At 44.7% G+C, this 19,577-nt stretch overlaps 1 protein-coding gene across 2 annotated transcripts in view; it reads left to right on the forward strand.

The window, feature by feature from the left end:
* Positions 1 to 958: 958 nt before the first annotated feature.
* Positions 959 to 19,577, forward strand: part of Arhgef4 (Rho guanine nucleotide exchange factor 4) — a 108,557-nt gene continuing 89,938 nt past the window's right edge. For both annotated transcript variants that reach the window (XR_011365385.1, XM_069989465.1), the window contains exon 1: positions 959 to 4,345. Coding sequence is in view for 1 of the 2 variants with exons in the window: in XM_069989465.1 (XP_069845566.1) it covers positions 2,495 to 4,345 (1,851 nt within the window). In the remaining variant the exon portion in view is untranslated. The remainder of the gene's footprint in view (positions 4,346 to 19,577) is intronic.

Below are 19,577 nucleotides of genomic sequence, written 5' to 3' on the forward strand. Positions count from 1 at the left end.
CTTCAGGGACTCAAACTCAGAAAATAGTTTTAAGTGAAAGATCATTCCCTATTAACCAGCTGTTTGCCTAAGAACACACAGAACACAGATCACAACATATATGAATCTGTTCCCTCTTGCTGAAAACATGAAGCAGACAACACTTCTCATGACTCGGCAGTATATTTATACTACTTAAATTGCACATACTTGCATGGCCTATTTTCTTTTGTGTTTTTGAAATTCTATTGATTTTCTCATGAATATGTGTGTGTGTGCACATGCTGGTACTGGGACTTGAACGCAGGGCCTCATCTTCCCCATAGTTTTGTCACTCAAGACTGGTACGCTACCACATGAGCTACACCTTCACTTCCAGATTTTTGCTGGTTAATTTGAGATAAGAGTCTTGAATTTATCTGCCCAGGCTAGCTTTGAGCCATGATCTTTAGGTCTCAGCCTCCTGAGCAGCTAGGATTACAGGCGTGAGCCACCAGCACCCAGATTATTCTGACTTTTAATGGTTGTTTTTTTTTTTTTTTTTTTGTCCGTAGTGGGGCTTGAACTCTGGGCTTGGGCACTGTCCCTCAGCTCTTCAGCTGAGGGCGAGCACTCTACCGCTTGAGCCACAGTGCCACTTCTAATGTTTTTTTTTTCTTTTTGTTTATGTGGTGCTGAGGAATTGAACCCAGGGCCTCTGGCATGCAAGGCATGTGCTCTACCACTGAGCCACCTTCCCAGCCCTGTTTTGTTTTTTTAAACTGTGTGGTAGCTACATTTTCTTCCACTATTTTCATTTGGTCTTGTCACTTATTTTCTGTTAATAAAGGTAGCTCCTCATACTTAACTTCCCCTCCTGGGGCCATACAGGGAACTGATGAAGTGCTGCTCAGCAATTCCAATGAGGCAGGCATGGCATAAACATGTTTGTAGATGTTCTTGGGTCTTGTTTCTGACTCTTCTCTTCCTGCCCTTCCAGACCCCAGAGGCACGTGCACACCTGTCAGGTGAAGGTGAGACTGAAGATAACCAGCTCCCCCGACTCCCTACAGAAGCAGAAGAGCAGAACTGGAGCCAGGAAACAGATGGTGATGATTTTGAGACATTGTCCCATCAGAGTGAAACTCGATCAGACACAAAAACTGACTCCTTCGAGAGTGCCTCTGACACAGAGTCCCTCACCGGCAGTGCCTGCCTCTCTCCAACTGATCCTTCCATAGACACAGAAGCAAGCTGGAAGTGTCCAGATGCCTCAACAACTAGACCACCTCAGGATCAGCCTTTGACCAGTGTCCTTGGGCTTGATGCGAAAGAACTAGACTTGTCCTCTGACTTAAAGGAAAAATTGGGCAAAAATGAGTCGCTCTCCTTGGCTGACATCACTAGCAGAGGGGAAGAGTCCCTCTGGGACTGTGTGACCAGCCTGGATAAGCTGCCTCTGCTACCAGCATGCGCCTCTCAGGATGTCACAGGCACCCGCAGTCCCCAGTGGGCACAGAGGGTGACGGATCAGGACTTCAGAGAACTTCGTGCTGTGACTCTCCAGAAATCCAGGTCTGAGAGCTGTCTGGGCATCCCTGGGGTCTGGCCTTGCCTTCTCCAGTGCCCCGAACCAGGCTGGAGCTGGCCACACATTTGCAACAGGACAGGAGTAGTACACACAGGCCCACTGGATACCACATCCCCTCTGCAGGCACCAACAGAGAAGGGAGGTACTCTGCCCCCTACAGGGGACACAGACCTGTGCTGGACCCAGCCCTGCTTAGATGAACACTGTTGCCCTCTGTCAGGCACACCATGCCTCTCAAAAGTCAAGTGTCACCACTGCACCCCAGAGAATACTGTTGACAGTGGCAGGGCACCCCCAAGGCCTCACTGTGGGAAGATTAGGGCACTGGCCAGAGCCCATTCCATTACAGAGTTTCCTTTTGTTTACCTTGAAGATCAGGTAGGGGTGAACTTAAGGAAGCCTGGGGTCCAACGGAAAGAAAAGACAGCAACAGGAAACAGCCCAAGAACACAAACCACCCTTTTCCCAGTGCCTACCCAACAGCCTGGTGCACTTCTGGATTCCCACAGAGGGGTTCCCAATTTGCAAGGTCAGTACCAGCCCAGTGAATGCAGCTTGGAAAAGGACTTTCAGGACACACCTTCTGTGGCTCTCCCACAGGAAAACCAGTTGGAGCAGGGCTATACGTCATGCCCAGCCACTTCAGGCCTTACTTCAGAATTGGTGCAGCGTGCAGGCTGGGAGGAAGTGCCGGGGCCTGCTGAGCACAAGCTGGGACACAGCTCAGAAAGCAGACCTGAGGAACCTCAAGGCACTGGCCTGGCACCAGGCCCTGCTGATGCGGGTGATAAAGAAAAGCACCTGCAAGACATTTTTGTCCAAGCAGAAAACCAGACCAGCCATCCCACATCCAGGTGTGTTCTCAGGGAGGATAGAAAACGACTTCCTAGCGCCAACTCCCGGCATCTCTACATCCCTAGTGGAGCCCAGGTGTGGGACAGAGGCATGGTGGGTGGTTGGGTAGGGAGGGAGACCTCAGACGCCCCAGAGACCACCCTGAAATCAAGAGAGAAGGAAGCAGAGGCGGGGATGGTTCTAGACCTCACGTGTAGCGAACGTGCCTGGCAGGGGCTTTCCAGACGCCCAGCAGCCGCCGTGGCTCACCTTGGCCCTGGGCCTGAGGCAGAGGACCAGGGTCCAGGGGATGTCTCCCAGCCTTCCTCCCCGAGCCTGCAGCCGACACCCAGGGCAAGCTCGGCCTCTAGGAGCAGCTGTGTGCTCCTCGTGGAACAGGAGGGTCTGCAGGCCCCAGGGACAGTCTGCCCTCCTCCAGAGCCACAGCTCACCGGCCTGGCGGAGGGAAGCCCCGGGCCTCCCCGGAGCAACGATGCAACATCCTGTGCGCTTCCCGGTGGCCCCAGGTGTGAGCTGAGGGAGGCTGGCGGGGCTCAGGTCCCCGGAGTGGAGTTGGAGGAGATGCTAAGCACAGAGGATGAAGGCAGGAGGACGCGGCCCGAGGCTTTCCTCACCTTAGAGAGCCTGGGGCCGCCAAGCCCGGAGAGCACAGGACTGGAGCGCAGCCTGACAACCCCGGAGGACCCGGGAGCAGGGACCGAAGGGCGCCCCGAGGGCTGCGCCTCTGCAGGGGCAGTGCAGGACCCCTGCGCCCTGGCCCTGGCTGGCAGGCACACGCACCCGCTGCCCGCCCCGCCCCGCCGGCGCCCCAAGACGGGGCTGGAGCCGAGGAAGCGCCTCACGTTCCTCAAGGTGACTTCCCTCAGGAAGGGCAGGCCGCTGGCCTCGAGCCCAGGAGCAGGTCCACCGCAGGACTGGACCACCGAGGGCCCAAGCTCCCCAGCACCGAGCCCCGTGGCCACCCCTGGCGGGGCCCCGGGGCTGCTGGACCCAGAGCATGGGGGGACTGCAGGGGACCCTGGAAGCAAACGACTGTCCTCCGAAAATTGCAATGCAAAAAGACTCAAAACAACAGAAAACAGGTTCCGGGCCAGGTTGGCCTTAGCTCAGAAGACTTTTTCCAATTTTTTTGAGCCAAAAGTTCTAGAAAAAGAAAAGCTGGAAGAACTTTCTCCCGGTTCGCCCAAAGGCGAGATGGAGAAGAGCGGGCAGCGTCTGAGCCCCTGGCGCGCACTCCTGAAAAGCAGGGATGCCGATGGCCCCCAAGGCCTCTCTGAGGCCGCGCATCCCTTCCCAGGACCTGAGGTCTCCCGTGCGCTCGGGTCTCCCTCCCCAGTGGCCAGCAGCGGCTCCGAGGAGTGGGCCCAGGACCCCGAGAGCTGCGACTGCACAGACCGCTGGACGCCCCCACGCTCCCGTGCGTCTTTGGCACCCAGCAAGTTGGGCTTTCCAGAACACAGGAGGAAAAGTGAGCCAGCCATCAAATGCATGTCCCGCCAGGGGGGCGGCAGGTACCTCCCTTCCAGGACCTTCCCTGAACAGTGCTGGCTGATGTCCAGCCCTGGGGCCCAGCAGCCTGGCATCAGCTGCACCATCCCCTGTGGCTCGGCCTGTTGTTTGGCCTATGAAAACCAAGTCATGCCCTGCAGGCCCCTGAGCCCCAAGCCGAGGAACCCCAGGGTCTGCGCACAGCAGACAGACTTTGGCTACCAGGGCAGAACCAGCGCCGCCGTCTCCATGGTTTCTCTTGGAAGCTATAGCGAAGTCCACAACTGTTCCCAGGCCTCAGAAAGGCCCAGGACTCCCAAGTCCCGAGCAAGCCTCCTGCTTTCTCTGCAGACACTAAACCAGGAGGACCCAAGGGAAGAGGATAGGAGCAGAGGCCAGCGTCAGGCCCGCCTGAGCCCAGCACCCTCTCTCAGAGACCTTCCTGGGAGCGAGGTGAGTGACCGGCTGACTGCACACACCCTGTTACTTCTTAAGGAAAGAAGAGGGAAGTACAGTCAGGTCAGACTTAAGGTGAAATCGAACAATCCTTGATAGCATCAAAAACTATGTTAAGGTCCTCATGGTAACAGTGAGATTGTATGAAATAAGAGATGGGGCTAATTTGGAGACATAAGATTCCTTTCTTTGGACTTCAGCTTGTAAACAGATTGATGAAAGGCGGTCTGGCTACTCACTACACAAAGGAAATGGAAGACTTCTTTAGATCTGTTGGTGGGCTGATGTGGTTACTCTTCATTAGCATGGGCAAGATTTCAAAAGATATTCTTTATTGCATGTTGGCCTCCTGGCCTTGCACTTGGTGGAGGAAAGGGCAATCATCTTTACTCAGGAACCGTGGGGTTACTACTCACTGTGTTGCAGGAATGCATAATGGTTTGGTCCCAAAGGAACCACGGAAGTAGAGGGACTGTAGGCGCTAGGTTTCTGAGAAAGAACATGGTGACATAGAAGAAACATATGCCAGCTCAGACAAACAGGCCAAATTCACCCTGTGTCTTGGACAAACATTTTAAAAATGATGAACATGTCTACCTGCAGAGCTGAATAGAATTGAGCCCCAGTGGTTCAGACAGCAGTAGGGACAGACGCAGAATGAAGTCAGAGATGCCAAGCATTTCTATCCTGGTTTAATCAGCCATCAGATATCTGCAGGCTAGAATGAAGACCTGGTGTTCCTAGCAAAAAAAAAAAAAAAAAAAAGCTTCAAGTTTTTACAAAGGAATCTAAGTGACTATTATCATAGCCCTCATCTTAGAGGTATTATTTCTTATAAGCTTGTGTAAGAAAATAATGTATTGATCAGCTATGTGACCTCCAACATAAGTGATTTTTTTTTCTGTGTGTGTTTGTGGTCCCATGGCTTAAACTGAGTCTCCAGTGCTGGCTCAGCTTGATTGCCCACACCTTGTGCTCTACCATTTAAGCCATGCCTCCAGTCTGGTATTTTGCTAGTTTAACTGGGGATGGATTCTCTCAGACATTTTTGCCCTAGCTAGCTTCAAGCTGGGTTTCTCAGATCTTAGCCTCCTGTGTAGGTAGGATTACAGGAGTGAGCCACTGGTACCTGATTTAAAATGAGTGGTTCTTAAGTTAAATGAGAGCAAGTGAAGCTAGAAGGTTGTTATTCAGGTTTTTCTTAGGTAACAATGCATCCTTTTCTTTGTTTGTCATCTGTGTTGCCAGCCCCCATGAATTTCAGTTCAGTTCAATCATAAGAGGCTGCTTGTGTGTGGACATCCTAGCCTTATGGTCTAGCCTGGTGCATGACAATGCTTTTGAAAACTTGTATCTAATGGGTAGCAAGTTAAATGCCCAGAACTTTACCTGCCTTCTATCCCCTTACTGCTGGTCTTGATACTGGAGGAGGACTAAGTTAGACAGGAATTTTCAGTAGAGGAAAGGAAAAGTAAAAAGGCCAAATAAATTGCATGTTACCCTCTCAGAATGCTTCCCTCCTCATCCACACCGCAAGTGACCAGCCTGTTGAAATTTACCAAACCAGCAAGGAAGAACTGACATTTCATTGTAATTTTCTTTCTTTTTTCCCTATACAAGTCAAGCCACTTGAATCTCTTTTCTATCAACTGTCTCCTTGTCTTTGTCTACTTTTTTTTCTATGCCAATACTGGGCTTGAACTTAGGACCTGAGCACTGTCCCTTAGTTGTTCTTGTTGCTGTTTTTCATTCAAAGCTGGCACTCTACCACTTGAACCACAGCTCCACTTCCAGCTTGTTGGTGACTAATTGGAGATAAGGGTCTGATGGGTTTTCCTGTCTGGGCTGGTTTCAAACCATAGTCCTAAAAGCTCAGCCTACTGAGTAGCTAGGATTACAGGCATGAGCCATTTGTTCCTGCTTTCTGTGTCCATTTTCTGTTGGGTAGTTGACACAAGTGTTTGTCACCCTAGCCCTCCAAAATTTCTCTGTGTCTTCCAGTACTTTATTGATATCTTAATTATATCTTAAATCAGATCCACTTGGACCTATTTTTTCCTAAGGAGTAAAGTAGGAATTATTGGTACTTCTGGAATCTCAAAGAAAAGAAAGGGAGAGGGGGGAGGAAATAAACATGGAAAGAAGGAAGGAAAGAAGAGAAGAGAAGAGAAGAGAAGAGAAGAGAAGAGAAGAGAAGAGAAGAGAAGAGTAGAGAAGAGAAGAGGGAAGAGATGAGATTTGTCCCCTAGCTCCCACCCAGGACCAGGTAGCAAGGTACAGCAGATCTGGGAGAGACATATAAGGGTTTTCATGAGTCTGGCTTCCTGGGAAGAAAGGAGCCATCCCAAAATAACAGAAAGGAGTATACTCTCCACATTATGAAAGTATGTCTCCTATTGCTGTTCAGACAACACAGTATGGGTACAGAAGGCTGGGTTTGCAGAGTCTGCCAGGGGCCACCTCCTGGTCCATACTAGGAGCCCCATATTCCATGTGTGCATTAGTGCTGAGGGTGCCTCTGTCCAGGTCCCCCTCCTGCAGGTGTCTGCCATCCATGGTGCTCCAGCTGTGTGCCTCCTGATCCAGAGCACACCCACAGCCAGGGCAGCTGGCATGGGTGATAAGTACAAAGGAGAGAGCTGGGGCAGGAAGGGCTTTCCAGCACTGACTCCTAGGACAGTGGAAAAAAGTAGAGACCATCAAATGTAATCAGACTCTCTGAGATTTGCTTCATATTACTACACCTAGCTTTTCATCTTCAAAGGGTTTAAGTATTAACTGGAAAAATTTTCCCCATCTTGAATGTGTACTTTTTTTGTGTACTGGGGTTTGAACTTGCAAGGCAAGTACTGTCACTTGCCTCACTGCCAGCCCTTTTTGCGCTGGTTATTTTTCAGGTAGGATCTTGTTTTTTGCACATGCCAGCTTGAACTACAATCCTATTTACACTTCCCTCCATAGCTGGGATGGCAGGTGTGTATCACCATGACCAGTTTTTTCTGTTGACAGGTTGTCCCATGACTACATTTTTTTGCCTAGGCTGGCCTGGAGCTGGAGTCTTCCATGTCAATCTCCTGCATAGCTGGGTGACAGACATATATCACCACACCTAACAGTTGTGATAGAGATGGAGTCTTCCAAACCTCTTTGTTCTCACTGACCTTAAACCCAATTTCTGGTGCTTGTCTGTGCTTGACTGTTACTTGTTTTTTTTCAAATTGTTATTTCTACAGCAAAATGTCAGACAGACTTGATACAGAAGGGAAAGGGTTCTCTCCATAGCTCTGCAGTCCCGGTCCATGAAGGAACGTGGTTAGAAGCTTAACTGACAAGTCACAGTTCTCCAGAGACAGAGACCCAGCAGCACACACAGCTGGGAGGAGAGTTGGTAATGGAATTGCTTGTGCAATCAAGGAAGCTGACAAGCCCCAGAGGAGACCAAGTGCAAGCAGAAAGCCACAGCACCTGGAGAGCTGATAATCTAACTCTCAGTCTCAGCCAAATGCCTGAGAAAGGAGTCAGGAAGGGCTGGTGTAAGTCTGACAGTCCAAAAACCAGAGACCACATCAAGGAATTCCTCCTCCTGTAATCCACTCAGGCTCATGTTCCAGCCTCCTCTAGAAAAATGTACACAGCTATACACAAAGTAACACTTTACCATATGTTGGTTTTCTAGGTGTTTCTTAATCCATCAAGTTAACAGCTAAAATTGACTGTCACAGTATATTGGTGGATATTATCTTCCTTTAATATTCTCACACAGCTGGAACCTAGAAGGGAGTGACGATGTGGGGGTAATTCCTACTGTGTCACTCCATTGCTTTCTTGTTTGCTTGGTAATACAGCAGGAGCATACTTCTACCAATTTACTTATGTGGTACTCTAGACGTTGTGGACTACTTCATTTATGGGTGATCTGTATTTCATGTTTTCCTTCTTGATGAGCACCGAGGTTACAGAAGGCTGCACATCGTCCTTAAACGCTTGCTCTCAGGTTTCAGTACTTTCACTTCTGTAGGTGGTTAAGACATTGCATAATCTAACTCTGGGTGTATTTTTAGTTGATTTCAGATTATTTTCTGTAGTGATAATGGCAGTTAACCCTGAAAAGCAGGATATGAATAACCATTTTCTGATATCTTTTCAACTCTCGTTACCTGTTCCCCTTTTAAATTTTGATTATCTGAAATACACAGAGAAGTTGATTTAGAAATCAAAAGATACCAGATGTTAATGGCAGGCACTGGTGGTTCACAACTGTAACCCTAGCTACTCAGGAGGCTAATCTGAGGATCATGGTTTGAAGCCAGCCTGGGCAGGAAAGTCCATGAGACTCTTATTTCCAATAAACCCCCAGAAAACTGAAAGTGGTGCTGTGGCTCACGTGGTAGAGTACTAGCCTTGAGTTAAAGAGCTGAGGGACAGCGCCCAGGCCCAGAGTTCAAACCCCACGACCAACAGTAAAAAGAAAAAAATAGATGTTAAGTAACTTTCAGAGTAAAATTTAAAATGTAGTTAAAGAGATCATGCATTGTTTGAATAATTAAGGCTGCTAAATAGTAGTAATGTGTCCATGTGTAAGCCTACAGTACTCATACTCCCCCCCCCCCCACACACACACTGATGCAGAGAGACATTCCTGGAGGTTGTCCCTGTACTCAGGCGAGCCTTGTGTTGGAATGGGGGGAGGAGGAAGTCAGGCAAAACCCTGGACAACCTATATGTGTTTTGTTTTTTTAAGCAGTACATGCTGTTGAGTATAAAACACCTAGCAATGGACCAGCCTGAAGCTGTGTCCAATAAATATTAGCTCTTGTTCCTCTTTCACTTATGCTTGCTTGCTTTTCCCATGCTAAGAATGGAACTCAGAGCCTGCAGCATGCTAGGCAAGTGATTTACACTGAGCCACAACCCCAGGCCCCCTGTTCCTCTTCTCTCAAATCTTACCAGAGAAAACAGATATACTTGCACAAGACACCAAGGACCAAATGCAGAAATACAGGGCAGGGGGTCAGGATGGTAACCCCGAGAAGACTTCTTCCATGGGCAGAGCCCCTGGCTGCCAAGGAGGGGAGGCTCCACTTAGGAATAGCACCACTCCTTTTTATGGATACGCTGGGGAGCAGGCTGTAGCTGTGGGATCAGAGGGAATTTCTTCCCTCCATGAAGGCTGTAAGGAAATACAGGTTTTTGTTTGTTTCTTTGTGATAGCACTGGAGCCTGGCCACTGTCGCTTAACTCTTGCCACTCAAAACTGGTACTTAACCATTTGAACCACAGCTCTACTTCTGGCTTTTTGGTTGTTAATTGGAGATCAGAGTCTCAAAGTCTTTCCTTCCCAACTAGCTTCAAATACCAATCCTCAGATCCCAGCCTTTTTAGTAGCTAGAATTATAAGGCATGAGCCCTGGCATCTGGCAGACACACAGTTCTTTGATTCCAATATCTCAAAATAGCCATTCTCAGTATCTTTGTAGATTTCTTCTAGCATTGTTTCTATAAGCAGGTTTTATAACATGGCTGTGATTGTGTCATCTATAAGAGCACAATGATTTTGCATCCTGTGCTTCGTTTTCATATCAAAATATACATTGTATAAGGGTTGATACATTGTTGTAAACATCTGGGTTGGTAAATACCACATTACTACCTACCCACTTCCTGCTCTGAGCTCCCGTCCTTCTTTCTAACCCCATTAGACCTCATTTTATGACATGCATTTGCTTTTCATTATAAACAGTGTAGGGTTATTTGAGCTTTATAGAAGTAAGTCCTTATTCTTTTAAATCTTGCCTGTTCTATGTGTCCCTGCCTCCTCTTAACTCTAGCAAGGATTCATCCTGCTTATAGACCTTAGACAGCTCTTCTGTTTTCATTGTTATAAAAGTGGCCCAGCATCACACAGTACTCAATTTCTGTCACTGGTTGATGGACTTGGGGGTGGCTGAGCCTGGGCCATGTGACCGTGCTCTGCCCCAGGATCCTGCGGCCACTTGCCCACGTGCCAGTGCACCTGTGAGGATGCATACCTTCAATGTTCTACATGCGTCAGATTCGTTTTCCCAAGTGATCATAAAAATTTGCTCATTCTTCGAGAGTTTCCATAATTCTTCTTGACATTGTGTGGGTGCTGTCTTTAGTTTCATGCTGCTAGGTGAGCATAGGCATCTCTTCGTGATATCCTTCTTTTTTATTTTTCTGGCACTGGGGTTTAAATTCAGAGCTGCAAACTAGTAAGAGCCACACTACCAGCCTCTTTTGCCCCAGTTATTTTGAGATAGCATTTTGATTTTAGCCTAGACAAACACCTAGGACCACAATCGAGTTTCACAGCTGTAGCTGAGTTGACAAATGCAGGCCACCAGGCCCAGCTTCTTCTGTTGAGATAAAATCTGGAAAACATGTTCGCCCGTGCTGGCCTAAACCTGTGATCCTGTATATCTCACCCCCCACCTCTAGTAGCCTTTGAGGACTTAATTTGTATTTCCCTGATATCTAAAGTGTTTGAGGCTTCTTTTTACATGCTCAAGGGGACTTTCTTTTCAGTACTAGACATTGGATCAAGCCCTCTACCATGAGCTACACCTCAGTGCCTCCTTATGGGCAGTATTGATAGAATACCTCTTCCCTTGTCACTTGTCTTCTTGTTTGTAGGTCACTTTTTTTTTTTTGGTCAGTCATGGGCTTGAACTCGACCTGGGCAGCACTGTCCCTGAGCTCTTCAGCTCAAGGCAAGTGTTCTACAACTTGAGCCACAGCACCACTTCCGGTTTTCTGGGGGTTAATTGGAGATGAGTCACACAGACTTTCCTGCCCAGGCAGGCTTCAAATCATGGTCCTCAGATCTCACGCTCCTGAGTAGCTAGGATTACAGGCATGAGCTACTGGCACTGGACTTTGTGGGTTACTTTTTCTTACTGATTGTACATATTCTGGATGTGATCCAACAGATACCATTTCCCACTCTGCACGGCCTGTCTTTGTTCTTGAACCATAATTCTTCATGAACAGAACTTTTTAAAATTTTATTTTATTATTTTTAAGTAATTATACAAAAGATTTCAATTCAAGATGACAATTCATGAATACAATGCATCTTGATCAGTGTTGTTGCTTTCAACATTCCCCCCCATCTGTCCCAACCTTACCTGTCCCTTCAGTTTTCCTAATTCTATTTTCACATATATACATTGAATAGTATGATTGCAGTATCCCACCCTTCCTCTCTTCATTTATCTCTCCCTCTCCCTTTGATACCACCTCCTCCCAACCCTGTCACCTCAAGTTCTACCTTCCTGGTATTTATTTGGTTAAGCTATACGATAGTTGTTCAAAGAAGATACATCATTGGAATTTTCCTGTGCATATACAATACTTTAGATAATACACATGTGTGTGTGCATGAGTGCATGTGGTTCTCTATGTTGAGATATGTATATGTTGAGATCTATATTTACAAATTAGAGCTAACTTCTCCACATAAGCAAAAACATGCAACAATTTTTTCCAGATCCACTCATTGCTCTGCAAATAAGGTCATTCTTCCTGATAGATGAGTAAAATGTGTGTGTGTGTGTGTGTGTGTGTGTGTGTGTGTGTGTGTGTGTGCATGTGTGTGGCATTTTCTTGTTCTTCTCATCTGGGTATCTGGGCAGTTTCCATAACTTGGCCATGGTGAATAGTGCCGCAATGAACATGGTTGTGCAAGTATTTTTATTGTATCCTGACTTGTAATCTTTTGGGTAAATGCCCAAGAGTGGTATTCCTGGATCATAGGTAGTTCTATGATTTTGTTTGTTTGTCTTGAGAAATCTCCAGACTGCTTTCCACAGTGGTTGCACAAGTTCACATTGCCACCAGTCCTACTAGGGTTCCTTACTTCTTAAGTTTAATTTTGTCTAATGGTCCCACTTCTCCTTACCAGCTACAAGGTCATGAAAGAATATTCTGAATTACCTCTTCAAAGCTTTTAAGATCTTGCTTTTTAAGGCTAGGTCCCCAAACTTCCTGAAACTGGCCTTTGAGTTCCCAAGTTCTGCATCCATCTTGATCATTATGACTATACAGTAAACTGGCAACATTCTCTTACTTCTGAGATCTTAGCATGTTGGTATGTGTTTGTATGACCAGCCCCAGGGCAGCCCCAGGGTCTGAACGCTACCTTTGGCAGATTTCTTTCCTCTTCAGTTCTAGTCTTAATAGCAGAAGGCCTTTGATTCCTGGAAAACTGGGTCGCATGTTTGGGTTTGTGCCTTTTAGGGTCTTAGGAAGGAGACTGAAATGAAGAGGGATCAGGATGTGAGTGCCTGAAATGAAGAGGGATCAGGATGTGAGTGCCTGTGGCTGAGTGAGAAGAATAAGAAGAAACTAGAAATGGTGAACAACTACAAATGTTTTTATTTCCCCCTCTCTTACCTCCTGACCCTGAACCTTGGAATGAGACCATAGAGACTCCATTTCCTTGTCTATGGAAGGTTGAACTCTGTGGTCTCTTAGGGCTCTGTTTGGTTTAGCATCAACTTTAAGATGGTGCTGGTCTCTCACCCAGTGACATCAGTAAGCATAAATACAAGAATCGCAGTGCAGGGCACAGAAGACATCAATGGAGATTCTATCTCAAAATAAACAATATAGGGAGGGCTATCAGAGTGGCTCAGGTGGTAAACAGCCTGCCTTTGAATTCAAAGTCTAGTAATACTATTTAAAAAAAAACAACACAGGAATGAAAGCTAGCTAGCTACCTTCTTCTCCACCTTGGCCCTCTCAGACATCCACAAGTGCCCAAGGTTCTGCCTCTACCTAGAGATTCCAGTGGCAGGAAATAGAGATTGGGAAGAGAATGTAACATGAATATTTTTTAGCCTTTACAAGTCTTTTTGTATTTTACAAGCACAGGCTCTAGAATAGTAAACCAATTTTGAGGAAAAACTAAAATGGAAATACTCCTACGCTATAAGAATTAGGGCTTACCCTGTAGATCCCGTAATCAAGACAGGAGAATTGGGGAAGAATAAACACAGGTAAAAAGGGAAGGATGGCTAACACACACACACACACACACACACACACACACACACACACACAAATAGACCCACATAAATGTACTCAGCTAGTTTTTGAGGGATTTTTTTGGTGCCAGTGCTGGGGCTTGATATCTGTCACTAAGCTTGTATGCTCAAGGCTAGTGCTCTACCACTTTGAGCCACAGTACCATTTCCAACTTTTTGGTAGGTAGTTGGACGTAAGAGTGTTATGGACTTTCCTGGTGGGGCTGACTTTGAACTACAATCCCCAGAGATCAGCTTTCTGAGTAGCTAGGATTACAGGCATTAAACACTGATGCCCTACTTCCCTATTAGTTTTTCAATGATAATCTCTTTAACATAAATGCCAAGGTATTTGGACCCCATAAACAACAAAAAACCTTTTACCTTCATTCAAAAATTAACTCTCAAAGAATTACTACCCCTGATTTGTATATACACATAATAATAATATATTTAAACCTTGAGAAGACAATACAAGAGAAAACATCTGTATCTCCAGGATGGTAAAACTTCTGAGACAGGTTATCAAAAACACAACCATAACCGAATGGTGGTTAAAGGAGACCATTAAAAATAAAAATCTTACTCTGCAGAGGAGGATAAAAAGACAAACTATAGATTGGAGAATTTATTTGAAACCAGAGATCCAACAACAGAGCTGTATCTGGACTATATAAAGAACACTTAAAAGTAAACAGTAAGAATAAAAATAATCTAGTTTAAAAAAAGACATTTTTACCAAAGAGGATATGGATAGCATATAAGCACATGAAGATTCAGAATTATTAACTTTCAAGAAAATACAGTCTGAGTAACCATTATGAATAGATCATGGCAGCATAGCATGGGAAAGAATTCAGAGAAATATATTCGGTATAGGTTTCTGGTGTGGGTGTGTGCACATGCTTGCATGAAGATAGGTCTGACAGTAGCTATGATAATAAATGAGTGCTTATCACATGACACAGATAACCCTACCCAGAGACTCTGAGGCACTTTTCTGAAGATATTTAGTTTACCCAGAAACAAATATTTCTAGCACCTAGCTGGAAGCATCCCAAAAATCCTTCTCTGAATGAAGGAATAAGCAAAATGGCCAGTCCATGCCATTGAGTAGTGAGCTAAGCACTAGCAAATACTAAAGAATGACCCACAACATGGATGAATCTTAAGGGCACTGTGTTGAGTGGAAAGACATCCTAAATGTTACATAGTGTGTGATCCCATCACATTCTTGCAATCCTACAACTATGGAGATGAAGAACTATCAGTCACTGCTAGAGGCTGGGGATAGGTGGAGCTCTACAACAGATCCTATGGTGGTGAGATGTGGAAAAATCTTAACCCAAAATCTATGATTAAACGACATAGAACTAAACACCACACACACACACACACACACACACACACACACACACACACACACACACACACAATGATCACAAAGCACACAGATTTTTTTCTTATAACTGCATGTTTATCAATAACCAAAAAGGAAATTAGAAAAGGAAACTATGTTGCTATCTGGATGGTTGCATGGTACTCATTCATTTCACCCAGAAATGCTTCTGGCATGCCTTAAGCACCCCCTCTTTTTTGCTCTTTTTAAAAACAATCAAAATTACGCATATACACGGTTATAAAAAACAAGTACCAAGGTATTAAATTTTAAACTTTGAAGTTCATGCAGCACCTGGTATCTGGGGAAATAATGCAGATGTGTATCAACTGTTTAGGGGTGGAGTGTCTATGCTTCTAACAAGCTTGGGCTCAGGTGTGAAGCTTCGATATGACCTCTTCTCATGGGCTTGGGCTATGGCAGTGTTAGGGAAGTCTATGGTAAGAAACAGCAGCCATCTCCCCTCCACCCCCCACACAGACAAGTTGGAATAATTTAAACTGACATTTTAATCATCACCTTATACAAGCACTGAGATTGAACTCAGGACTTCACAGTCTCATTTAGCTTTTTATGCTCAAGGCTGGCACTCTGCCACTTGAGTCACACCTCTATTTTAGCTTTTTGCTGGAGATAGTCTCATAGACTACCGGACAGGTGGCTCATGCCTGTTACCCTAGCTACTCAGGAGACTCAGATCTGAAGGTTATGGTTCAAATCCAGCCTGAATAAGAAAGTCCATGAAACTTTTAATGAACTTCTAATTAACCACCAATACACACACACACACACACACACACACATGCACACACACACACGCACACACACACACACACACACACACACACACACACACACACACACACACACACACACACACACACACAAGTCTCACAGACATTTCTACACAAGCTGGCTCCAAATCTTGATTCTCAGATCCTAGCCTCCTGAGTAACTAGGATTACAGGCATTATCCATGGCCACCTAGCTAGTGATATTTTAAACTATTATCTGTTAGCTTTTCTATTGTGGTAGCTGAAGATTTGACATCTTGCACCCATCCCAGAATGCCCTGTCTCATCCTTGTCCTATCAATTTTCCTAGTATATATAGTTAATCAGTGTATAGATAGTTATATCATTATGTGTATAATATGTATGAATGTTTTTTTCAACTCTAGAAGCATTTGTCTCTTGATTTTTTTCAGATTCTTACTATTATTTTTGTATGTATGGCAGTCCTGGGACTTGAACTCAGAGCCTGAGAGCTGTCTTTGAGCTTTTTTGTTCAAGGCTAGCACTCTCCCATTTGAGCCACTGCTCCATATCCAGCTTTTTTTTATGCTTATTTGAAGATAAGAGTCTCATGGGCTTTTCTACCTGGGCTGATTTCAAACCTTGATCATCAGATCTCAGCCTCCTAAGTAGCTAGGATTACAGGTGTGAATCACCAGCGTGAGTTTGTTACCAGTTATATAAAATGCTAAACATTCCAACTGCCTCTGTAGTCTGGATACACGCAGCCTTCTACACCCAGGACCTTTTCTGGGTGTCTTATGGGTTTGCTCCATTTCCTTTCTTCCTTTTCCTCTGGGACTCCTGCAAGTAGTTTGTGCTTGCTGGACAAGTGCTCTAATGTTCTTATCTTTTCAATATTCCAGTACTTTATCTTTTTTTTTCTGCAAATCCTGAGGTTTGAAGTCAGCCTAGATGTTGTTCCTGAGCTTTTTTACTCAAGTCTAGTGCCCTACCACTTGCGCCACAGCTCTACATTCAGCTTTTTGGTGCTAATTCTGAAATAAGAATCTTACTGGCTTTCCTGCCCTGGCTAACTTCAAACCTCCATCTCCAGATCTCAAGCCTCCTAAGTAGCTAGGATAATAGTGTGAGCCACTGATACTCAGGCGCTTCATCTTTTTGTTTGAGCTTTGGAATGGAAAATGTTAATTTTATTTTCAATTTTTGTTGGTGTTCACTTTTCTGTAATTTTTTGCTATAACTAAAATATAGATTTTTCTGGTTGTGTGGATAATGCACGATCACTATAAGGAACTCTACATTCATACAAATATGGACAATTTAAAATTTTTTCTGGGACTTCTAACACCTTCTGGTATCCAGAGTAACAATTTGGTGACATACATGCTCAAACAAAACCTTATACAAAATTTGATATACAGGTCACTCTCATATTGTCTTTGTCATATATGCTTAATAATGTCTTTATAACCAGTTCCTACAAGTAGTGAACAGCTCTGTATTTTCTCCATATTCTAATAACAACACAGATATACGTTTGCATACATGTACCCTCACACACACCCTTCCCTGTGTGCATTGTTACCATTTAACATTTATGGAATCCCTTTTAGGCACTTGTACTTTTATGTGATGGCTTCATCATAGCCTATACTGTGAATGTACCATGTGCTTATAGTCCTGGCAACTACAAACATAGTAAGTATTGATCTAGTGAAAATGATTTTGTATTTAGACCACTTTTTAATTGATAATATCTTGGGTGAAACTGCTGATTAAAGTTGAAATCTTTTTTAGATATTAGTAGATTCCAGAATGCCTTCCAAAAAACTACAGTATTTTATATTGCTAGTAGCATTTATGTTTCTCCACATCTCTATCAGTAAATAACTATTCTAATTTACTAATTTTGGGATTTTGTTTTTGTTTTTGTTTGTTTGTTTTTTGGCTGGTTGTGGGGCCTGAACTCTGGGCCTGGGTGATGTCTCTCAGCTCTTCCCCTCAGGGCTAGTGCTCTACCACTTGAGTCACGGTGCCACTTCCGGCTTCTTCTGCGTATGGGGTGCTGAGGAATTGAACCCAGGGCCTCATGCATGCAAGGCAAGCACTCTACCACCGAGCTACCTTCCCAGCCCACAAGGATTTTGTTTTTGTTATTTTAAATTAGTTTTGTAATTTTTTTAAATTTTTTTATTGTAAAGATACTATACAGAGGGTTGCAGTTACAGGAGTGAGGTAATGAGTACACTTCCTCTTGAACATTGTTACCCCCTCCTTTGTTTTCCCCCTACCATCCCCTCCCTCCCTCCCTTCCCCAAGGTTCTTTTTTTTTTTTTTTTTGATTGTTATTAAGTGATTACATAATTTCCGGAAATTCACAGTATTGTGGAATAATGATGCTCATTTAAAGTCACAAGTTCATTCTAACTTTCCTGGAGCAAATTGTCTATCACAGTCTGTAATATATAACGGTGCTCACATGTTATATACCATATATGTGATCAGCAGCATGGGAATATTTGGTAGTGGTTCAACCAGATGAGTGGGAGTTCTTTGTTTCTTAAGTCCTGTTAGTTTTGTCATATCACCTAACATTTTGGATTTAGCATCCACTTATCAGGGAGACCACATACTGTTTGTCTCTTCGCTCTTGGCTTACCTCGCTCAACATGATTCCTTCTAGCTCCACCCATTTCCCTGCAAATGCCATTATTTTGTCATTTCTAATGGCTATATAATATTCCATTGTGTATAGATACCACAATTTTTGGATCCATTCATCTGTGGTGGGGCATCTAGGTTGTTTCCATATCCTAGCTATTGCGAACAGTGCTGCAATAAACATGGAGGTGCACGTGTCCTTGTATATTGGTTCCTGTTGTTCAGGGTAGATGCCTAGAAGTGGTATGACTGGGTCGTAAAGGGAGGTCAATCTTTAGCTTTCTAAGGACCCTCCAGACTGCTTTCCAAAGTGGTTGTATAAGTGTACATTCCCACCAGCAGTGTAATAGGGTTCCTCGTTCTCCACATCCCCTCCAGCATTTGTCGTTGGCTGATTTGTGGATGTGGGACATTCTGACTGGGGTAAGGTGGTATCTCAGGGTTGTCTTTATTTGCATTTCCTTCACCACCAGGGATGATGAACATTTCCTCATGTGTTTCTTTGCCATTTTTATTTCTTCATTTGAGAAGTCCCTCTTTAGTTCCCTTGCCCATTTAGTAATTGGTTTGTTAGGTTTGGGAGGGATTAGTTTCTTGAGTTCCCTGTATATACAGAATGTTAACCCCTTGTCTGATATATTGCTGGTAAATATTTTTTCCCAATTAGTTGGTTGTCTTTCTAGCTTGGTTGCGATAGCTTTATCTGTGCAGAAGCTTTTTATTTTAAGGTAGTCCCATTTGTCGAGTCTCTCTCCAACTTGTTGTGACCCTGGGACTCTGTTCAGGAAGTTCCTTCCTGTGCCTATTAGTTCAAGTGTCTCTCCTACTCTGTCCTGCAGTAGTTTCAGAGATTCAGGTTTAATTTTAAGGTCTTTAATCCATTTTGAGTTGATGTTGGTGCATGGTGATAGGCTGGGGTCCACTTTTAGTTTTCTGCATGTGGCTGCCCAGTTTTCCCAGCACCAGCGGTTGAAGAGGCTGTGTTTCTTCCATTGTATGTCTTTGGCTCCTTTGTCGAATATCAGCTGGCTGTAGGCCTGTGGATTTATTTCTGGATCTTCTATTCTGTTCCATTGGTCTTCGGGTCTGTTTTTGTGCCAGTACCATGCTGTCTTTGTTATTATAGCTCTGTAGTAGAGTTTGAAGTTCGGCATGGATAGCCCTCCCATATTGTCTTTATCCCCTAGAATTGTTTTGGCTATTCTAGGTCTTTTGTTGTTCCATATGAATTTTTGGACTGTTTTCTGTATTTCAGTGATGTACGTCATTGGGATTTTGATAGGAATTGCGTTGAATTTGTATATTAGTTTTGGAAGTATTGCCATCTTTACTATATTAAGTCGGCCTATCCAGGAGCATGGGAG

This window comes from Dipodomys merriami, unplaced genomic scaffold (assembly GCF_024711535.1).
Source record: "Dipodomys merriami isolate MVZ:Mamm:240054 unplaced genomic scaffold, mDipMer1.0.p SCAF_38, whole genome shotgun sequence".
Lineage (NCBI taxonomy): Eukaryota > Metazoa > Chordata > Mammalia > Rodentia > Heteromyidae > Dipodomys > Dipodomys merriami.